Source organism: Podarcis pityusensis (genome assembly GCF_964106645.2).
Source record: "Podarcis pityusensis genome assembly, chromosome: 16".
NCBI lineage: Eukaryota > Metazoa > Chordata > Lepidosauria > Squamata > Lacertidae > Podarcis > Podarcis pityusensis.
In genome coordinates, this window is record NC_138041.1 from 25813000 (window position 1) to 25828769 (window position 15770).

Sequence of the window (15770 nt, forward strand, 5' to 3'; positions counted from 1 at the left end):
CCCAAACTAACAGAGACTTTTGAAAGACTAACCCATTTAGCACAGCACAACTTGCGTGGCCTGCTTCATTGTATCAAGTCTTTTTAACGGGTTAAAAATAAAGAAAAAATAAAGAAAACTTGTGCCTAACTTTCAGGATAAACTTTCATTACACTTTTAAGGAACACAGGGCACATGCATTCAGCAGAGAGAGGAGATTCCTGGACACGGGAAAGGGAACGATCCCCTGAAGAAAGGAGGGCAGTGATCAACTTTCCTGCAACTCCCCCAGGCAGCCTCAAGGAAAGGTCTCCCTTTGGAATGCCTTCTGTTCACCTTGGATACTGAACTCTACCAGAAATTGGATTAAAACGGCACGCACTGTGACATTAGCCGCTGGCAAAGTTCTCTTTCGTAAGCCCCTCGCCCCAAAATGAAGGGGGACTGCATAGGTTCCCCTTTATTTCTGTGGGTTTTGAGCAGAATTGTTCCTTTAAAAGTCATGACCCGCAAGGGGCGGCGGGACATTGTTTCCTCTAGGCAGAGTTCTAACCTTGAGCCCCATATCTCAGATTTCAACCACAGGAAAAATGACTTAAAAGTATCCTCAAGAAAAGACTCCCAGCCACTGCAATCCATCACCAAAATGTGTATCCACATTCACAAACACCACCACCCCCCGCCCTGAAAAACTAAGAGTGAAAAACTAACAGTTGTGGGTTCAAACCCGACATTGAGCAAAAGACACATGCAATGCAGAGGGTTGGACTAGATGATGCTATGGTTCCCCTTTCAACTCTACATTTCTATGATGCTATACTAAGATGCACTACAGGTCTCACAAACTGTTCAAAAGAGCACTCAACCCAGTTCTGGGTGACATCGGTTCAAATCAAAGATAAAGAACTACGCAACTTTTAGAAGTAATCTGAAGGCAGCCCCGTATCAGGAAGTTTTCAATGCTTGCCATTTTATTATGTTTTTATATGTGCTAGAAGCTGCCCAGAGTGGCTGGGGAAACCAGCCAGATGGGTAGGATATAAATAGCAATAAAATTATTATTATTATTATTATTATTATTATTATTATTAACCAACTTGAACAAAGACCTTTAGCTGAGCAAGCATTTTAAGTCCCTATTTAGGCCCCCAAAATTGGGGGGGGGGGTCCCAACTATTTGGGGTCCAGTCATTTTAAGGCCTAGAGGTAGAAAACCCAATCTGAAAATCCAAATTTGGAAAGCCGGGAGGGGATTTGATTTGGGTATTCTCATCTGGATTGTCCACCTCAGGGCCCCAAATCTACTTGGACTAAAACACTAGTTGGATCCGGACTCAGCTCTCTGTTATTAGACAACCAAAGAGCCACCATATGTTGGGAATAGGAATGGAACAGCTGCGCTGGCTGTTGATCACTTCTATAGCCCACCCCCCTCCCCGCCTTCCTTCCTAGTTCTTTGCTTCCAGACCTGCTACTTTCCTCTGCACACATCCCAGGGCAAGTCTTCTTGCTTGCTGAACATGCAAATAGGCTTGAGGGGAGGGTGGCGATTGGTGAAATATGTCAGAAAGTCATTTATGTAGTTCCTAGGAGGAGGGGCATTTGCCAAGGGGGTAGGGTGACTCCCAGGTGAAAGGTTGCAGATTCCCCAAACATACTCTTCCCGCCTCAGTTTTCTGGTGGTACCTCTCCCAACCACAACGGCAAAGGGACACAAAAGAGATAACTTTTAAACATTTAGGTAAATTAAGTGTACAAGATCCCCAATTTCACAACAGAGAGAGAGAGAGAGAAGTCCCCAAAACACCTGTTGGTCATCAAAAAGACCCCCACTTTAAAACAAATATTTATCAAAGTTCACCACTGAACTTTGGGACTTGGCAATCACGGAGAAACTAACATGCCTCCTTAAGCTGCTCAGAAACACGAAGGCAACAGACTAATTCTCAACAACTTTGGAATGACTTTATTTCTTACATTAAATCAGGAAGATGGTGAGAGACAAGTCCCAGCCCAGACAGACACAGATGCACATGAAAGGTTCATTCTGATTTGTAACAGGAGTTAGGAGATGCTACTTTTAAAAATAGTCCCCAAGGTGACCTAAATGTTAGAGAAACGCAAAAGAGATATATACTCTAGAAATCCTTCTCCTCACCTGCACCTGGGATTTGAAATTATCATGCATCGCTATATATAGCTATGCTGTTTAGATGTATTTATTGCTGCATATGTTATTTTGGAAAATTACTGGTTTCTTATAATAAAAAAGCCTTCACTCCTGCAAAGAACATTGTGTTGTAAAGCCATGTCTCCATTTGAGACCCAGAACATGAGCCCCAGGGCCACATCCATGGAATGTTTGAAAACTGTGTCTCTGACCATATGCAGAGTGACTCTCCCTCTTTAACAGAGACACTGACATCTTCTTCCAATACCCAGAATTAATGGGGAGGGAGCCCTGAGACATCATAGCTGGCATTCCACACAACCTTGGACCAAAAGAGCTTAATTTAATTTTTATTTTGCAAGCGAGAAGGGGATCTGCCAGTCAACCACTCAGGTCCCAGATATTGGGGGAAGAAGATCCAGCTTGAAAGGGTTAGGCCAAGGTGGAAAATCCAAAATCAAAATAAAATACCCCCTCCCAAAAAAACAAAAACAAAAAAACCCAGTCACTTTCTGATGCCTAATGAAGATCCAAAATAATAGGCCTAATCTTCAGGGAGAAATCAAGCATCCTTCAGTATATCTTAGGTTCAGCAAAAGCTCCAGCAGCACCCCATGGGCCAAGCCAGACAAAAGGCCTAGGGTCTGCCCTCACCCCACCACTGAAGCACTAGACTTTCCTCCAAAATATCCAACCAGCATCACACAGGCATTCAGCCTGCCCCAGTACAATACTTTTCAATTCATTACCTCCCTAGAACTGTTCTGCAAAGAGAACTTTGCTGAGTTAAAAAGTTTTGAAAAACACAACCCCTAAGCCAAGAAACACATCAGGTCCTTGCGCAGACTAGAGAAGTCATTGGTTTCACTGCCTGCTTCAAAACCCAATAGCCAGACAGGATCAATATAGCTCTAGTCAATAGTTGATAGGTCGCTGGCTATTGCACACACACACACACACACACACACACACAGAGCCCTCTGGAGATGGGAGAAGGAGACTCACCGTCTTGGAGTCCAGTTCGTGTCTAGATTGGGCCAGTACCTTGTCTACACCAGCTTGGTCCATGAAAGTGACAAACCCGAATCCTCTGGACCAGGGAGAGGAGGTGGGAAGGAGAGAGAAAGAGACCGAAAGGAAGTTGGTTAGAAAGAATGGATCTGGTACTGGAGGGATCGCGGGTGGGGGGGGAGCGAGGGGGGGCATCTCACCTGGATCGCTTTGTCAGCGGGTCCCTCATGACCAGGCACTCTTTCACCTCGCCAAACTGGCTAAAATACTCCCGCAAGCCTTCTGCAAAGCACAAGAGAAGGACACAAATGGGTCCCCTAGGCAGGTGGCGGCACTGTGGGGGGGTGTCCCCGGGTGATGCCTCTTTCCTCCCCACAGCTTACAGAAAAGAGGGAGGGGGCTATTCGACCTCTGCTGGCAAAGAGTGGGGTAGATCCTACAACACTTGGAGGTGGAGAGAGAAGAGGAAGAGGGGCATGCTCGAGGGGAAGCTCCCCCCCCAACAGAGAGGGAGAGAGGGAGTGTGGGGGGGAACCCTTGCAAACGAGTCCGAACAGCGCCCCTTACCCAAAGCTATTCACAAAGACCCACATGGGAGAAGCCCGCTCCCCCCACCCCCGCCATGAAAAGGCGCATCTAAGTTCTGTACATCGCAGAGAAGATTTGGGGAGGGGCAGGAGAAAAGGCGTCAGAAGAGTTGGGAAAGTTTGGGTTGCAGGTGCGGCTCGGCCAGAACCGAACCCAGAAGACCCCCGGCCCCCGGCCCAGTAACTCTCTCCCTACCCCCCCCCCATCCGCCCCAATACTCCCCATGCCGGGCCGCTACCGCCGCCTTGCTCTCACCTTGCGTGGTTTGCCAGCTCAATCCCCCGATGAACATTTTGCTAACGAGAGAGGGAAGAAAACACAAAAAGAGAGAGAGAGACACGGGGTTTTAAATCAGCACGCGAGAGCAACAAGACGGCCATAAAAGTTAAGCGTTTCGTCTTCGGAGAGGAGGGAAAGCCCCCCGATCAAGGGCGGCGCGGGCGCAGGGGGAGAGGACGGGAGGCAGCCTGGGGGACCCCCGGAACTCCTCCGTCCATGGCGGGCGGCGAGCGTGGCGTTGGGGAGAAAGGGGGGGCGTGTGTGCGCCGCCTCCAGAGCGCTCGGGATGGCGGATCGGGGCGGCGGCAGCGGCGCCAGGGCGCCCCGGGGATGCGGCGGGCGCGAGTGGGCTGCCCGGCTCGGCGGAGGCGTGGATGGAGGAGGCGAGCGCGCGGGGGAATCGGCCATGTTGGCGGCTCCCCGCAGCCAGGCAAAGGAGAGAGCCTGCCCCGGCCGCCGCCGCCGCCGCCAGCAATCGGGCATGGCGGGGAGGCTGCCGGCCGGCCGAGAGCGTCGGCGTCGGAGCAGGAGGAGGAGGCAGCGTCGGAGGCGAGGGTGGGCCGGGCCGAGTACCAGGGGTCGTGGGGGGAGTCCGGGGAGGCGAGGCCGGGCTGGCTGGCTTCTGTCTCCATTCGGACCTCTTCTCCCTGCGAGGCGCAGCGCCACACTCCCGGGGCAGCTGAGCGTTGGAAAAGGGGCCGGACGGCCAGGCCATGCTGCCCCCTCCCCCGACCCCTCTCAGCCGGGCGGGGAGGAGGAGGTGGAGATGATGATGGGGAAGGAGGAGGAGGAGGAGGAGGAGGAGGCCGGGCAACGGCAGCAGCAGCAGCAGCAGCGCCGGGGACAACCTGCCCGGCTCCTCCCACCCGCGGCAGCCGGCGTGAGCATAAAAGCCGGCCCGCCGCCGGGCAGCGCGCTCAGGGCGGCGGCAAAGGCGGCGCGCAACACGGCTGTGCGCTCAGGGCGCCCGGGGCCGGCGAGGGAGAAGGCCTCGCCGGGGAACAAAGGCGGGCGGGGGGCCGGCGCCGGGTCCACCTTGGCCTCTCGGGCGGGTCCGGAGGCCGGGGGATGCCGGCGGGGCTTTTGTCCTGCTCTACCTGCTGAAGGCGGCCACGGAGGAGGCGGCGGCGGCGGCGTCCATGGTCAAGGGCGCCGGGCGGAGGACGGGGCCGCCCTCCTCCCTCCGCTGCCTGGGCCCACCTGGCGCCTCATGCCTCGCTCGCCCCGCCGCTGGAGCCCAGCTTGGCGGCAGGAGCGGGGGAGCCCACGCAGGAAAGGGTTAAAGCCCATCTAGCCGGCAACAATAAACAGCATGTGACATGGCGGGGGACCGGCGCGCTTGAGGGAAGAGGAGGAGGAGGAGGGTGGCCGGCCGGCCGGCTCGCTCGCTCGCTCGTGGGGCAGCTGCGGGGTTCGCCCGCTAGGCTAGCTTACTGGCCGCCTCAGCGCCCTGGCGACCCTCAGCGCCCAAGTTGCCCCCTCAGGCGCGGCCTTTTCGCTCGCTCGGCCCGCCTCAGAGAGGCGCGCGGGATGGAGCTTCTCTCGCGCGAGGGCCTCGGGAAGGACGGGAACGTGGTGCCTTTTGGGGGGGGTGAGAGAGGGAGAAGGTGCCATTTTGGTTTGGGGAGCCGCGAATGAGTGGGCAGTGCATCCCCCCCTCCCCGGAAAGTGGTCCTGCCCGGAACCTCGTTGGACCAAGCGGGCCGGACCTTGAGAGGGGAAAAGTGGGGGAGTTCCTTTTGCCACTTTTAACCATCTCGATCCAGGGCACAAGTCACCTCTGGGTGGGTGATCTCCACATGGCGCTGGGCTCACAACCTTCAGAACCCCACAGGATGGCCACCTCGACTGGGCCTGCTGGGAGTTTGGGTCCCACAGCATTTGGGGGTCTCAGCCCGCCCCCCATTGCTGGGATTTATACACCAGGTGCAGAGAAGTTTTGCCCCTGCACCTTTTGTTGGAAACACAGCTCCCATCATCCCTGGCCATTGGTCCAGCTGATGGAGTTGTAGTCCTGCAACATCTTCAGGGGCCCACAGATCCCCACATGCCTGATTTACATGCAGGGCTCGAGGTTGTGCGGCTTCAGGCCAAGTAAGAGATGTCAGCGTGGTGTGAAACTAGAACCTGGGAGACCAGGATCTGAATCACTACTCCTCTATGAAGCTCATTGGGTGTGACCTTGGGGGCCAGTCACTGACTCCTCACAGGGTGGTTGTGAGGATTAAGTGAGGAGGGGGAGCTCCATGTACGCCACCTTGAACTCCTTGGAGGAAAAGTTTGCATATAAATGCAATAAATATAAGTTCCCCACCTGGGAATCTATACCATCAGAAAAAAGGAAGAACTTTCCCGTACTCCCATAATCACTTGCCCAGCTAACAATGGAGTGCTTGGAGCTTTCAACCCTCCCACCTTGCAGTCTGAAATGGTGCAGTTTATAGGACCCTCCAATCACCTTAGTGTGTAGCTCAGTGTGGAAGTAGGTAATTAAATTGGTGTGCATGAGGATTCTGGCAAAAGGATTCTGGCCTCTTTTTATTTAAAAAAACAAGTTTCTACTGAGCCATGTGCATTGCTTGTGCTATATACATGATAAAAAAAAAATGAGTCCTTGTTTCTTATTCTGCTTGGAATTGTTCCTTTGGTCAGTTGCCTCCTGGACAACTTATCCAGGTGGGCAGGTAAACATAAACATACTTTCTTTGAGTTCAGTCCACATCTGTGCCGTCAATGATATCAGTAGCATCATACTATAAGTAGTATTCAAGCATTTCTATATTATATTCACAGAAAATCTTTTGGGGTGATGTACAATAGTTTTAAAATGCATTGAAAGCAAATAAAATAAATTCAACTGGTAAATCAGGGTGTGTATCCTAGTTACCCAATGGAATGAAGAGCTAGTAAAATCCAGGGAGCCAATTGCAAAAGGCGCTGGAATGTCCTGCATTGGCACATGCCTATGTTCATAAGGGAGGGGATTCCACAGCAAAGCACCACTGCAGGAAAGACTCATGTCCCTTACAAAGAGTAAAACGAGCCTCTTGGCAGATCTGTGTTATCTCCAGACTCCCCTAAAGATGCACAAATCTTCCATGTTGGTGTGTTTGCATCCTAAAACACGGATGAGAAGGTCCAGGTTGCTGAATGCGGCCCTCCGAAGATTTCTATCTGGCCCTCAGAACTCTTCCCTGAGCCACACTCTTTACTGGCCCTGCTTTGCACCTTGCAGTGTTTTACCCTGTCTGGGATATGTCTTTGAATCCTGATGGTGCTGCATGTTTGCCTGAGTGGAGGGACAGAGAGGGGTTGTGATGTACGAAACTAGCCTACTGTACAAAGGTAACATTTGCATTTATTGCTCCGTCCTCTTTTGCATCTGGCTCCACCCACCACTGGCATGCAGCCCCTGGGAGGTTGCCCAGAACACAGCTCTAGCAAGAAACTCCTATGGGAACTGAACCTGCAACCTTGACATTATCAGCACCAAGCTCTAACCAGTGAACTACCCACTTTAGGATACCATTTTCCTCCACAAAAGAGTAGTATTCACTGTGTTTGAACACAAGAAGATCCCTAATGGATCATGCCAGAGTCTCACCTAGTCCAGCAGTCAACTAGATGCCTGTGGGAGGTCCAAAAGGAGGGCCCAAGTACAAGAGCATTCTACTTCCTGTTTCTAGGAACTGGTATCCTCCCTCCATTTTCCTTTTGTGTCATGTCTTTTTTATTTAGATTGTAGGCCTCAGGACAGGGACAGCTTTTGTTTATTTGTCTTAGTGATTTATAATTGCTTCAATACTTTTTTGGTTTTTTAAAAAAAGAAATTCTCCAAATAAATGGCTGCCTTTTTACAGTAGCCTCAAACAAATTGCCGCCTAAGGCAAGCCTCATCATGCCTAATGGCAGAGCCAGCCCGGCTTCCAGTCCCCGTCCTGCAGGAAGCAGTCTGCAGAAACAGAGCAAGCTAACAGGCTAAGACCCAATCCAGATGCTTGGACAGAAATACATGCCCCAAATCCCTCTCTAAGCAGCTCAGGGTGACAGCCTTGCTTCCCTGTGGCTTTGCAAAGGTATTTTCTTTGCATCAACCACCTGACAGGTCAATCTGCATCTCCTAATTGAGACAGACACCTTCCTGAGGAAAGATAACCCTGAGAGGAGAGAAGGGACTTTGTTTCAGGAGAACCTTATTCCGCCCAAGGGCTGCAAGCCCCTTGAGGGCAATCTTTTGGGGAACACACACCAGTGGGGTGCAGGGCCTGGGGCAACACTGGGTAGTACCATTATTGTACATTTCTTCCTTTGTACAGTATAGTAGTTGCTACACACAAGAACATAAGAAAAGTCTGCTGGATCAGGCCAAAGGGGACTTGTCTAGTCCAACAACCTGTTCTCACAGTGGCCGACCAGCAAGCGGAACCTGAGCACAAGAGCGATCCCCTCCTGCAGTTTCCAACGACCGGTATTCGGAAGAATTGCTGCCTCTGACCATGGAGGCAGAGCATAGCAACCATAATAGAATCACAGAATGGCAGAGTTGGAAGGGAACCTGAGAATCATCTCTAGTCCAACCCCCTGCAATGCAGGAATATGCAACTGCCCCATACGGGGATCGAACCTGCAACCTTGGCGTTAATCGCCGCCATGCTCTAACTAACTGAGCTATCTAAGTTCATTGATTCGTCCAATCTCCTTTTTTTTTTTTAAGGTAAAGGGACCCCTGACCATTAGGTCCAGTCATAACCGACTCTGGGGTTGCGGCGCTCATCTCGCTTTATTGGCCGAGGGAGCCGGCATACAGGACTAAGCCGCTTCTGGCGAACCTAAGCAGTGCACGAAAACGTTTACCTTCCTGCCGGAGCGGTAACTATTTGTCTACTTGCACTTTGACGTGCTTTCGAACTGCTAGGTGGGCAGGAGCTGGGACCAAGCAACGGGAGCTCACCCCGTCGCGGGGATTCGAACCGCCAACCTTCTGGTCGGCAAGTCCTAGGCTCTGTAGTTTAACCCACAGCACCACCCACGTCACACGTCCAATCTCCTTTTGAAGCCATCAAGGCTAGTGGCTATCTCTGCCCCCAAGTTCCATACTTCTAACTATGCTGCATGAAGATAGATAAATAAATAAATTGATCAATCTGCCCAGCACAAAAAATGGGCCTCTGCTCACATCCAAACCCATATCTTTAAACCACTTTAGCAGTCATGACCGCCACTACAAAGAATCATGGGGACTGTAGTTTAAGGGTGCTGACCTGGCAGACCAAAAATTATCAGCAATCTCAACAACCTACAGTTCCCAGAATTCTCCAGGATGGCTAAAGCAATTTTAAATGTATGGTATGGATGTGATACTTGTTTTCCGGATATTGTAGGAGGTGTGAAATAAATTCTATTTGTTCATTAAAAAAATAAAAGAACTCATAAGCTCATGAAAATAACAGGAATCAAAAACAAATGTGTAATACCTTCATTAGGACCAACTGAACCTTCACAGCATCACAAGGAAGCTTTCAGTTTTATCAGGAATCTTCAATCTAGAAGATATTAGTTCTGGTGAACTCAAAAGCTTGCTCATTTTTTTATGACGTTCCTTTTTGCTCCTAATTAAGGCATTACGTGACTGGCACTCTTTCTTAGGAAACAAAGGCTCTTTTCAGCATGTTTTTTGTGTTTGGAGCCCCTCCTCAAACACACTAGAACCAATATAGCTTTGAAGAATAAACACATCGGAACCAATACAGCTCTGAAAAATAAACAAGTGTGCACTTAACTCTCAGCCTTGCTAATTTTAATTGCACTCCTGTCCCCCTGCCCCAATTAGTTCAACTTTTCCTCCTGGCCCGGTAATCATTATTGGATGGCAGAGGATGCCTTAGATGTTCACCTTCAGGCACCAGAATGTCAGTAGCATTAACCCTGATTCAGCATCTACAGCCTGATGACTAGTAAACCACTTACTTGTACTGTAATTGCTCCCTAGAAATCCGTTCTGAAAGGGGACATGGTTTATCAAAGGGAAAAGGATGAACCCTGGGAGGCGAAGGCAGTGTGCCTCTGAATGCCAGTTGTTGGGAATCAAAAGTTGAGAGAGCACTGTTGCTCTCAGGTTCTGCTTGCAAGCTTACTCTAGACATCTGATTGGCCATTTTGAGAATGGGATGCTGGAATAAAATTACCTTATTTTTTTCTCTATAAGACTCACTTTTTCCCTCCTAAAAAGTAAGGGGAAATGTGCGTCTTATGGAGCAAATGCAGGCTGCGCAGCTATCCCAGAAGCCAGAACAGCAAGAGGGATTGCTGCTTTCACTGCGCAGCGATCCCTCTTGCTGTTCTGGCTTCTGAGATTCAGAATATTTTTTTTATTGTTTTCCTCCTCCAAAAACTAGGTGCGTCTTGTGGTCTGGTGCGTCTTATAGAGCGAAAAATACGGTAGACCCCTTTGGCCTGATCCAAAAGGACTCTTCTTATGTTCTTATAGAACCTCCAAGTCCAGAGGCATTCTATCTAGGTTCCTATGTTCTTAGGGGCATTTTGGTCTATGTGGGAACAGAATGCCTTTGGGCCTGATCCAGCAGCCCGTCTCTTCTGTTAACCCCTTCCTTCCTGTTCGGTCCAGGTCTTTCTGTCTCCGAGGCCAGGAATGCCGTCGGGCGATTTGGTTTTTTTATTTATTTACCGCTTATTTACCAAAATCGGCTTACAAGCATTAAAAAAAAAACAACCAACTGTGCAAGCATGAAAATTACAACCATCCATAATTAAAACGCACAATAAAGCAATCCCATTAAAACGTTAACATTTAAACATCCATAATTAAAATATGCAATAAAACAGTCCCATTAAAACAACACGGTAATTAAAACAAGGAGACTCGTCTGACATGGTCGTCGGCTAACTAGGGAGCAAAGTTCCAGATTCGAGGAACTGTCGGGGAGGGGGCCTCCTTGGCATCTGGGGGAGCAGGGTCCCAGATGTAATTTTCCCTGAGGTCAGACCCGGAACTCTCCTCTTAAGGACTGGCATTTGAGTAGGGATGGAGGCCCTTTTCCCCACACGGAAGGGATTGGGGGCATCAATTTCGTCCCACTGATGAGAAACATAACACACCAATGAGCACACACACACACACACACTCCTCAAGGAAGCACACAGGAGGCAAAGGTCAATGTGTTCCACAAGGGGCTGCTATGCTTTGGATAGCGGAAATGCCCAAGTACAGAGTTTGCTTCTGTTCCCTTCAAACCAAGGACTTATCCAGGGAGCCCTCAGGTGCAGGAGAGTGTCCGCTCAGCCCTCCTGAAGCACACGAGAATGGCCACTGCCAATCAGCCCAAGATCTGCAACTTCCCTCTGTGGGAAGGTTGCAGACTCCGGGACTTTTTAGTTTAGAGAGAAGGAGAGCAACAGGCAGCATGGTGGAATATTGTGAAATTGTGCATGGCATAAGGAAAGCAGATAAAGGTTTTTCTCCCTCTTTCATAAATCAAACTCTCCAAGTGCCCCTATTTCCCAGGGACAACCCCAGATTTACAGCTGTCCTGGTTTCTGATTTGATCCTGTAAAGTCCTGCTTTTCCTTAAAACATCCCTATTTTCATCAGAGAAATGTTGAAGGGTATGGAGTTATCCGACCCCACTAAGCCATCTGAAGACAGCCGCATATAACGAAGTTTTTAAAAAAGTTTAATGTTCTGTTATGTTTTGATATATGTTGGAAGCTGCCCAAAGTGGCTGGGGCAACCCAGTCAGATGGGCAGGATATAAATAGTATAATAATTGAATAGGACGTTCCTATTTTCATCGGAGAAATGTTGGAGGGTATGGAACATGTGGACATCCAAGGAAGCTGAATGTTGGAAGACTCGGGACAGGTAAAAAGGACTGCTTCACACTGTACATAGCTAAACTAGGTAACTGGCTCCCATAGAAGCCAGTGATGGCCACTCACCTGGATGGCTGTAGTCAGGGATGCTGGGAGTTGTAGCACTGTGCGGGGAGAACTACAGTTCCCAGATTCTACAGGGGTGGGGAGTCATGTGCTTTAAATGTGTGTCGGATGCGCTTTAAATGTGCGGCTTGTATCTGCCAAATGTTACAGGATTTCAGCACGAAGTTACGGAACGTGCACCAACTGGAAACAAAGCCATGACACATGGAGGAGGGTCATGCAGAATAGTCAAGGGTTATTGGGGAAATGTTGTTGTTGTTGTTGTTAATACCCTGCCCATCTGGCTGGGTTTCCCCAGCCACTCTGGGCAGTTCCCAACAGAATACAGTCATATCTCGGGTTGAAGTAGCTTCGGGATAAGTATTTTTGGGTTGCGCGCTGCGGTGACTCAGAAGTAACAGAGTGTGTTACTTCCGGGTTTTGCCACTCACGCATGCGCAGACGGTCAAAATGACGTCACGCTCATGCACAGAAGCGGCGAATCGTGACCCGCGCACACGGGGACGCGGGTTGCGTTCGCTTCTGGTTGTGAACGGGGCTCCGGAACGGATCCCGTTCGCATCCAGAGGTACCATCTGCATTAAAAACATGATAAAACATCCAACATTAAAAACTTCCCTAAACAGGGCTGCCTTCAGATGTCTTCTGAAAATCAGTTAGTTGTTTATTTCCTTGACATCAGATAGGAGCGCGTTCCACAGGGCGGGCGCCACTACCAAGAAGGCCCTCTGCCTGGTTCCCTGTAACCTCACTTCTCGCAGGGAGGGAACTGCCAGAAGGCCCTCAAATCTGGACCCCGGTGTCCGGGCTGAGCGATGGGGGTGGAACGATGGAAGATTGGACAGTTTCATGAAGGATAAATCTACATTGGCTTGGCTCCGCCTCTGCTTCTGAATACCAGGTGCTGCCCTGATCCAGCTGCTCTCCTTATGGGCACCTTGTGTGGCCAGAACCAGCCGCCTTTAAGTTTTGCAAGGCAGCTTCCAGCTCAGCCTCTGGGGCTCCTGCCACTGCTGGCCATCCCCCAAGCTTGCATATGGCCACTTGGGATGGGGAGGGAGAAACTCAGCACAGGGGGATGGTGGCAGGGTTTTTTTTGAGGGGGGGGTCCATTCGGGCAGGGAGCCCGGCCTGGGAACTCAGAGGAGAGCAAGCGAGAAAAGGAGAGTGGAGTGGAAGTGATTTGAATGGGAACAAACCCCCAGCTTGCTGAATAACAGCTTTCATCCCTGCCTGGAGAAGTCTTTTGTCAGGCCAGCCCCTGCCAAGGACAAAAGCCCCCCACTTGAATTCATGGAGTTTTAATTGGTTCTCAGGTGGGGGAGGAGAGGGGGCACAGCCAAGCCGGATTCCTTAAAGGCACACACACACCAACACACACAAACCCCCAAAGAGATTGGGCCTCCTTGAACTCTCGCCCCAGAAGATTAAGAATCACACACTGCACCGTGGTGAACTTTTGGAAACAGTTCCTGAAACCGTGGCTTTCTCAACAAGCTCTGCCTGCAGACTTTTTCTGGGCAATCCTGTTTGTCTATCTATCTGTGCTGTAAAAAAAAAAAAAACAAATAGCCCCCCTCCTATCTTCTTCAGATCAAGCTGTTTTGCCTCCCTTGAGCCAGCCTGAGAGGGCTGCCAAGGTTTCTTGGTAACTGGTGCTGCTTTAGCTACTCAGAACATGAATGCTGGGTACACTGGCTTAAAACACAGCAAAGTCTTTCTTTTTCTCAATTGGGATTGAAGCTGGTTTGGGGCAAGAGAGAGAGAGAACACATCAAAAAGAAGCATTTTGTAAGAGAAGGCAGGGAAGATAAGGATCTATCCACATCTTTCCTGGAAGTGTTTTCAATGTGCTTTTATTGTTTTATGTGATAGGAATTTTGTTTACAACATTTAACATAAGAAAGTAAGAGAAGGTGGCTGGATCAGGCCCATCTAGCCCAGCACCCTGTCCTCGCAGTGGGGAACCCGCAAGCAGCACCCAAGCACCCTATTAATGTCCCCTGCTGTGGCTTCCCGCAACTTGTGTTCAGAAGCATTGCTTCCTCCATAGCAGAGCTGAGCTATTGTGGCCAGTAGCCATCGGCAGCCCTCTCCTCCTCTTTTAAAGCCATCCAAATTGGTGGCCACCATCGCCTCTTGTGGGAGGGAGTTCCATAGGTTAACTCACTCTGCACCGTGTCAATAAATCCTCTGTTATCGGTCCTGAATCTTCCAACATTCAGCTTCAGCGGACGTCCGCGAGTTCTAGGGTGTTACATTTGCCTCCCTGGGCTGTTTCGGGAGGAAGGGCGGGATATAAATTTAATAAAAAAATAAATAAAATTGTGGCAAAGGTTGCCCACACAACGTGTCCCAAATCAGCGTCGGGAGCACCCTGGATGCAAAGTTAAACGGGAGTGTGAACACAGATAAAGTTCCAGTTATGGGGAATAGCATCTCAGCTGTTAAATCTCTGCACCTCCTGCTGCTGTTTAAAAGGCAAAAACTCTCTCTGTGTGTGGAGTGGGAGAAGGAATTGGTAACCCCAGTTAGTACACTCAAAAGGCCTGGGAGTCCAGGCCAAAACAAGCAAACAAGCAAACAAAAACAGAAACAAGCCTTGCTAACTGAGAGAGGAAGTAAAAGGAAAGGCACAAAACTTGGAGAGTCGATAGTTTACCTTGCTTGAACTGTTGGCTTTGAAGACATCATACCTCATCATTTAACACTTTCTTTGCAAACAGTACTTTCTCTGCCCCCACCCTCCAAAGCAAAGACTTGCTTATCCTAAGACTCTCCAACCAACCCAGTTTTGCTGGGCTCTGTGTAGCCCATGATTTCTGGGCAACATGGCCCACATGGAGCTCAAGGAGAGTTAGGAATGTCAGAAGAAGCTGCTGGATCAGGCCACTGAGTGGCCCATTTAGTCCAGCATCCTGTTCTCGCAGTAGCCAATCAGAAGCCTCTTCTGGGTTATAGATGGTACACAACACCAGTGCAGTTAGGGAAAATGTACAAAACTAGTTCAAATATATGTTGGAAGTGTAAGGAAAAGGAAGGGACATTTTATCATATGTGGTGGGATTGTAATGTAATTAAAAAATTTTGGGAAATGATACACAATGAATTGAAGAAAATGTTCCATTTAACATTTTTTTAAAAACCCAAGGCATTTTTGTTGGGGATTGTAGGGAAACACCTGCCAAAAAAGCTGAAAAACATCTTCATGTATGCGATAACGGCCGCGAGAGTTCTGGTAGCACAAGGATGGAAGTCTGAAGAAACCCCAACTAAAGAATCATGGCAAGAAAAATTGACGGACTATGCAGAACTGGCAAAACTGACATATAAGCTACGGGACAAGGATAACTGTGACTTTAAGGATGAATGGGAACCCTTTACAAAGTATCTGAAGATGCAACAAAGCGAACTGGACTGCCTGGCAGGTTTTGAATAAAGATTCACAAACTTTTTATTGATAATAATCAGCTAAATAGTTTGAGGATCTATACAACTTTGTAACATGCAGAAAACAGCAGTCTCAGAGAAACCAAAGACTGGAAATGAGGAAAGTCGGGGGGTGGGGGGGGGAGGGAGGAAAAATGGGGGGGGGGACAAGGATGATATGTTTTTGGATAATATGTCTTGTTTTAATTTTGATTAAAAAATTAGAAAAAAGAAGCCTCTTCTGGGAAATCGACAAGCAGTGACTGAGCGCAACAGCACTCTCCCATCCTGCAACTTCCAGCAACCAGTATCCAGAAGCATCACTGCTTCCAGCCAAGGAGGCACAGTATACAGAATA

General features: G+C 49.3%; 1 protein-coding gene across 5 annotated transcripts in view; it reads right to left on the reverse strand.

Moving 5' to 3' along the window:
• MSI1 (musashi RNA binding protein 1) overlaps positions 1–5504 on the reverse strand; it is a 56315-nt gene extending 50811 nt beyond the window's left edge. For 2 of the 5 annotated variants that reach the window (XM_080986432.1, XM_080986428.1), the window contains exons 1-4: positions 4601–4798; positions 4004–4044; positions 3361–3442; positions 3155–3239 (exon numbers count right to left, since the gene is read on the reverse strand). In XM_080986432.1, coding sequence (XP_080842558.1) covers positions 3155–3239; positions 3361–3442; positions 4004–4044; positions 4601–4659 — 267 coding nt within the window. In that variant the 5' untranslated portion in view covers positions 4660–4798. Of the gene's footprint in view, positions 1–3154; positions 3240–3360; positions 3443–4003; positions 4045–4600; positions 4800–5124 lie in introns of those variants that run through there. The other 3 variants (XM_080986429.1, XM_080986431.1, XM_080986430.1) reach the window with 3 other exon arrangements.
• Between the last annotated feature and the right edge of the window lie 10266 nt (positions 5505–15770).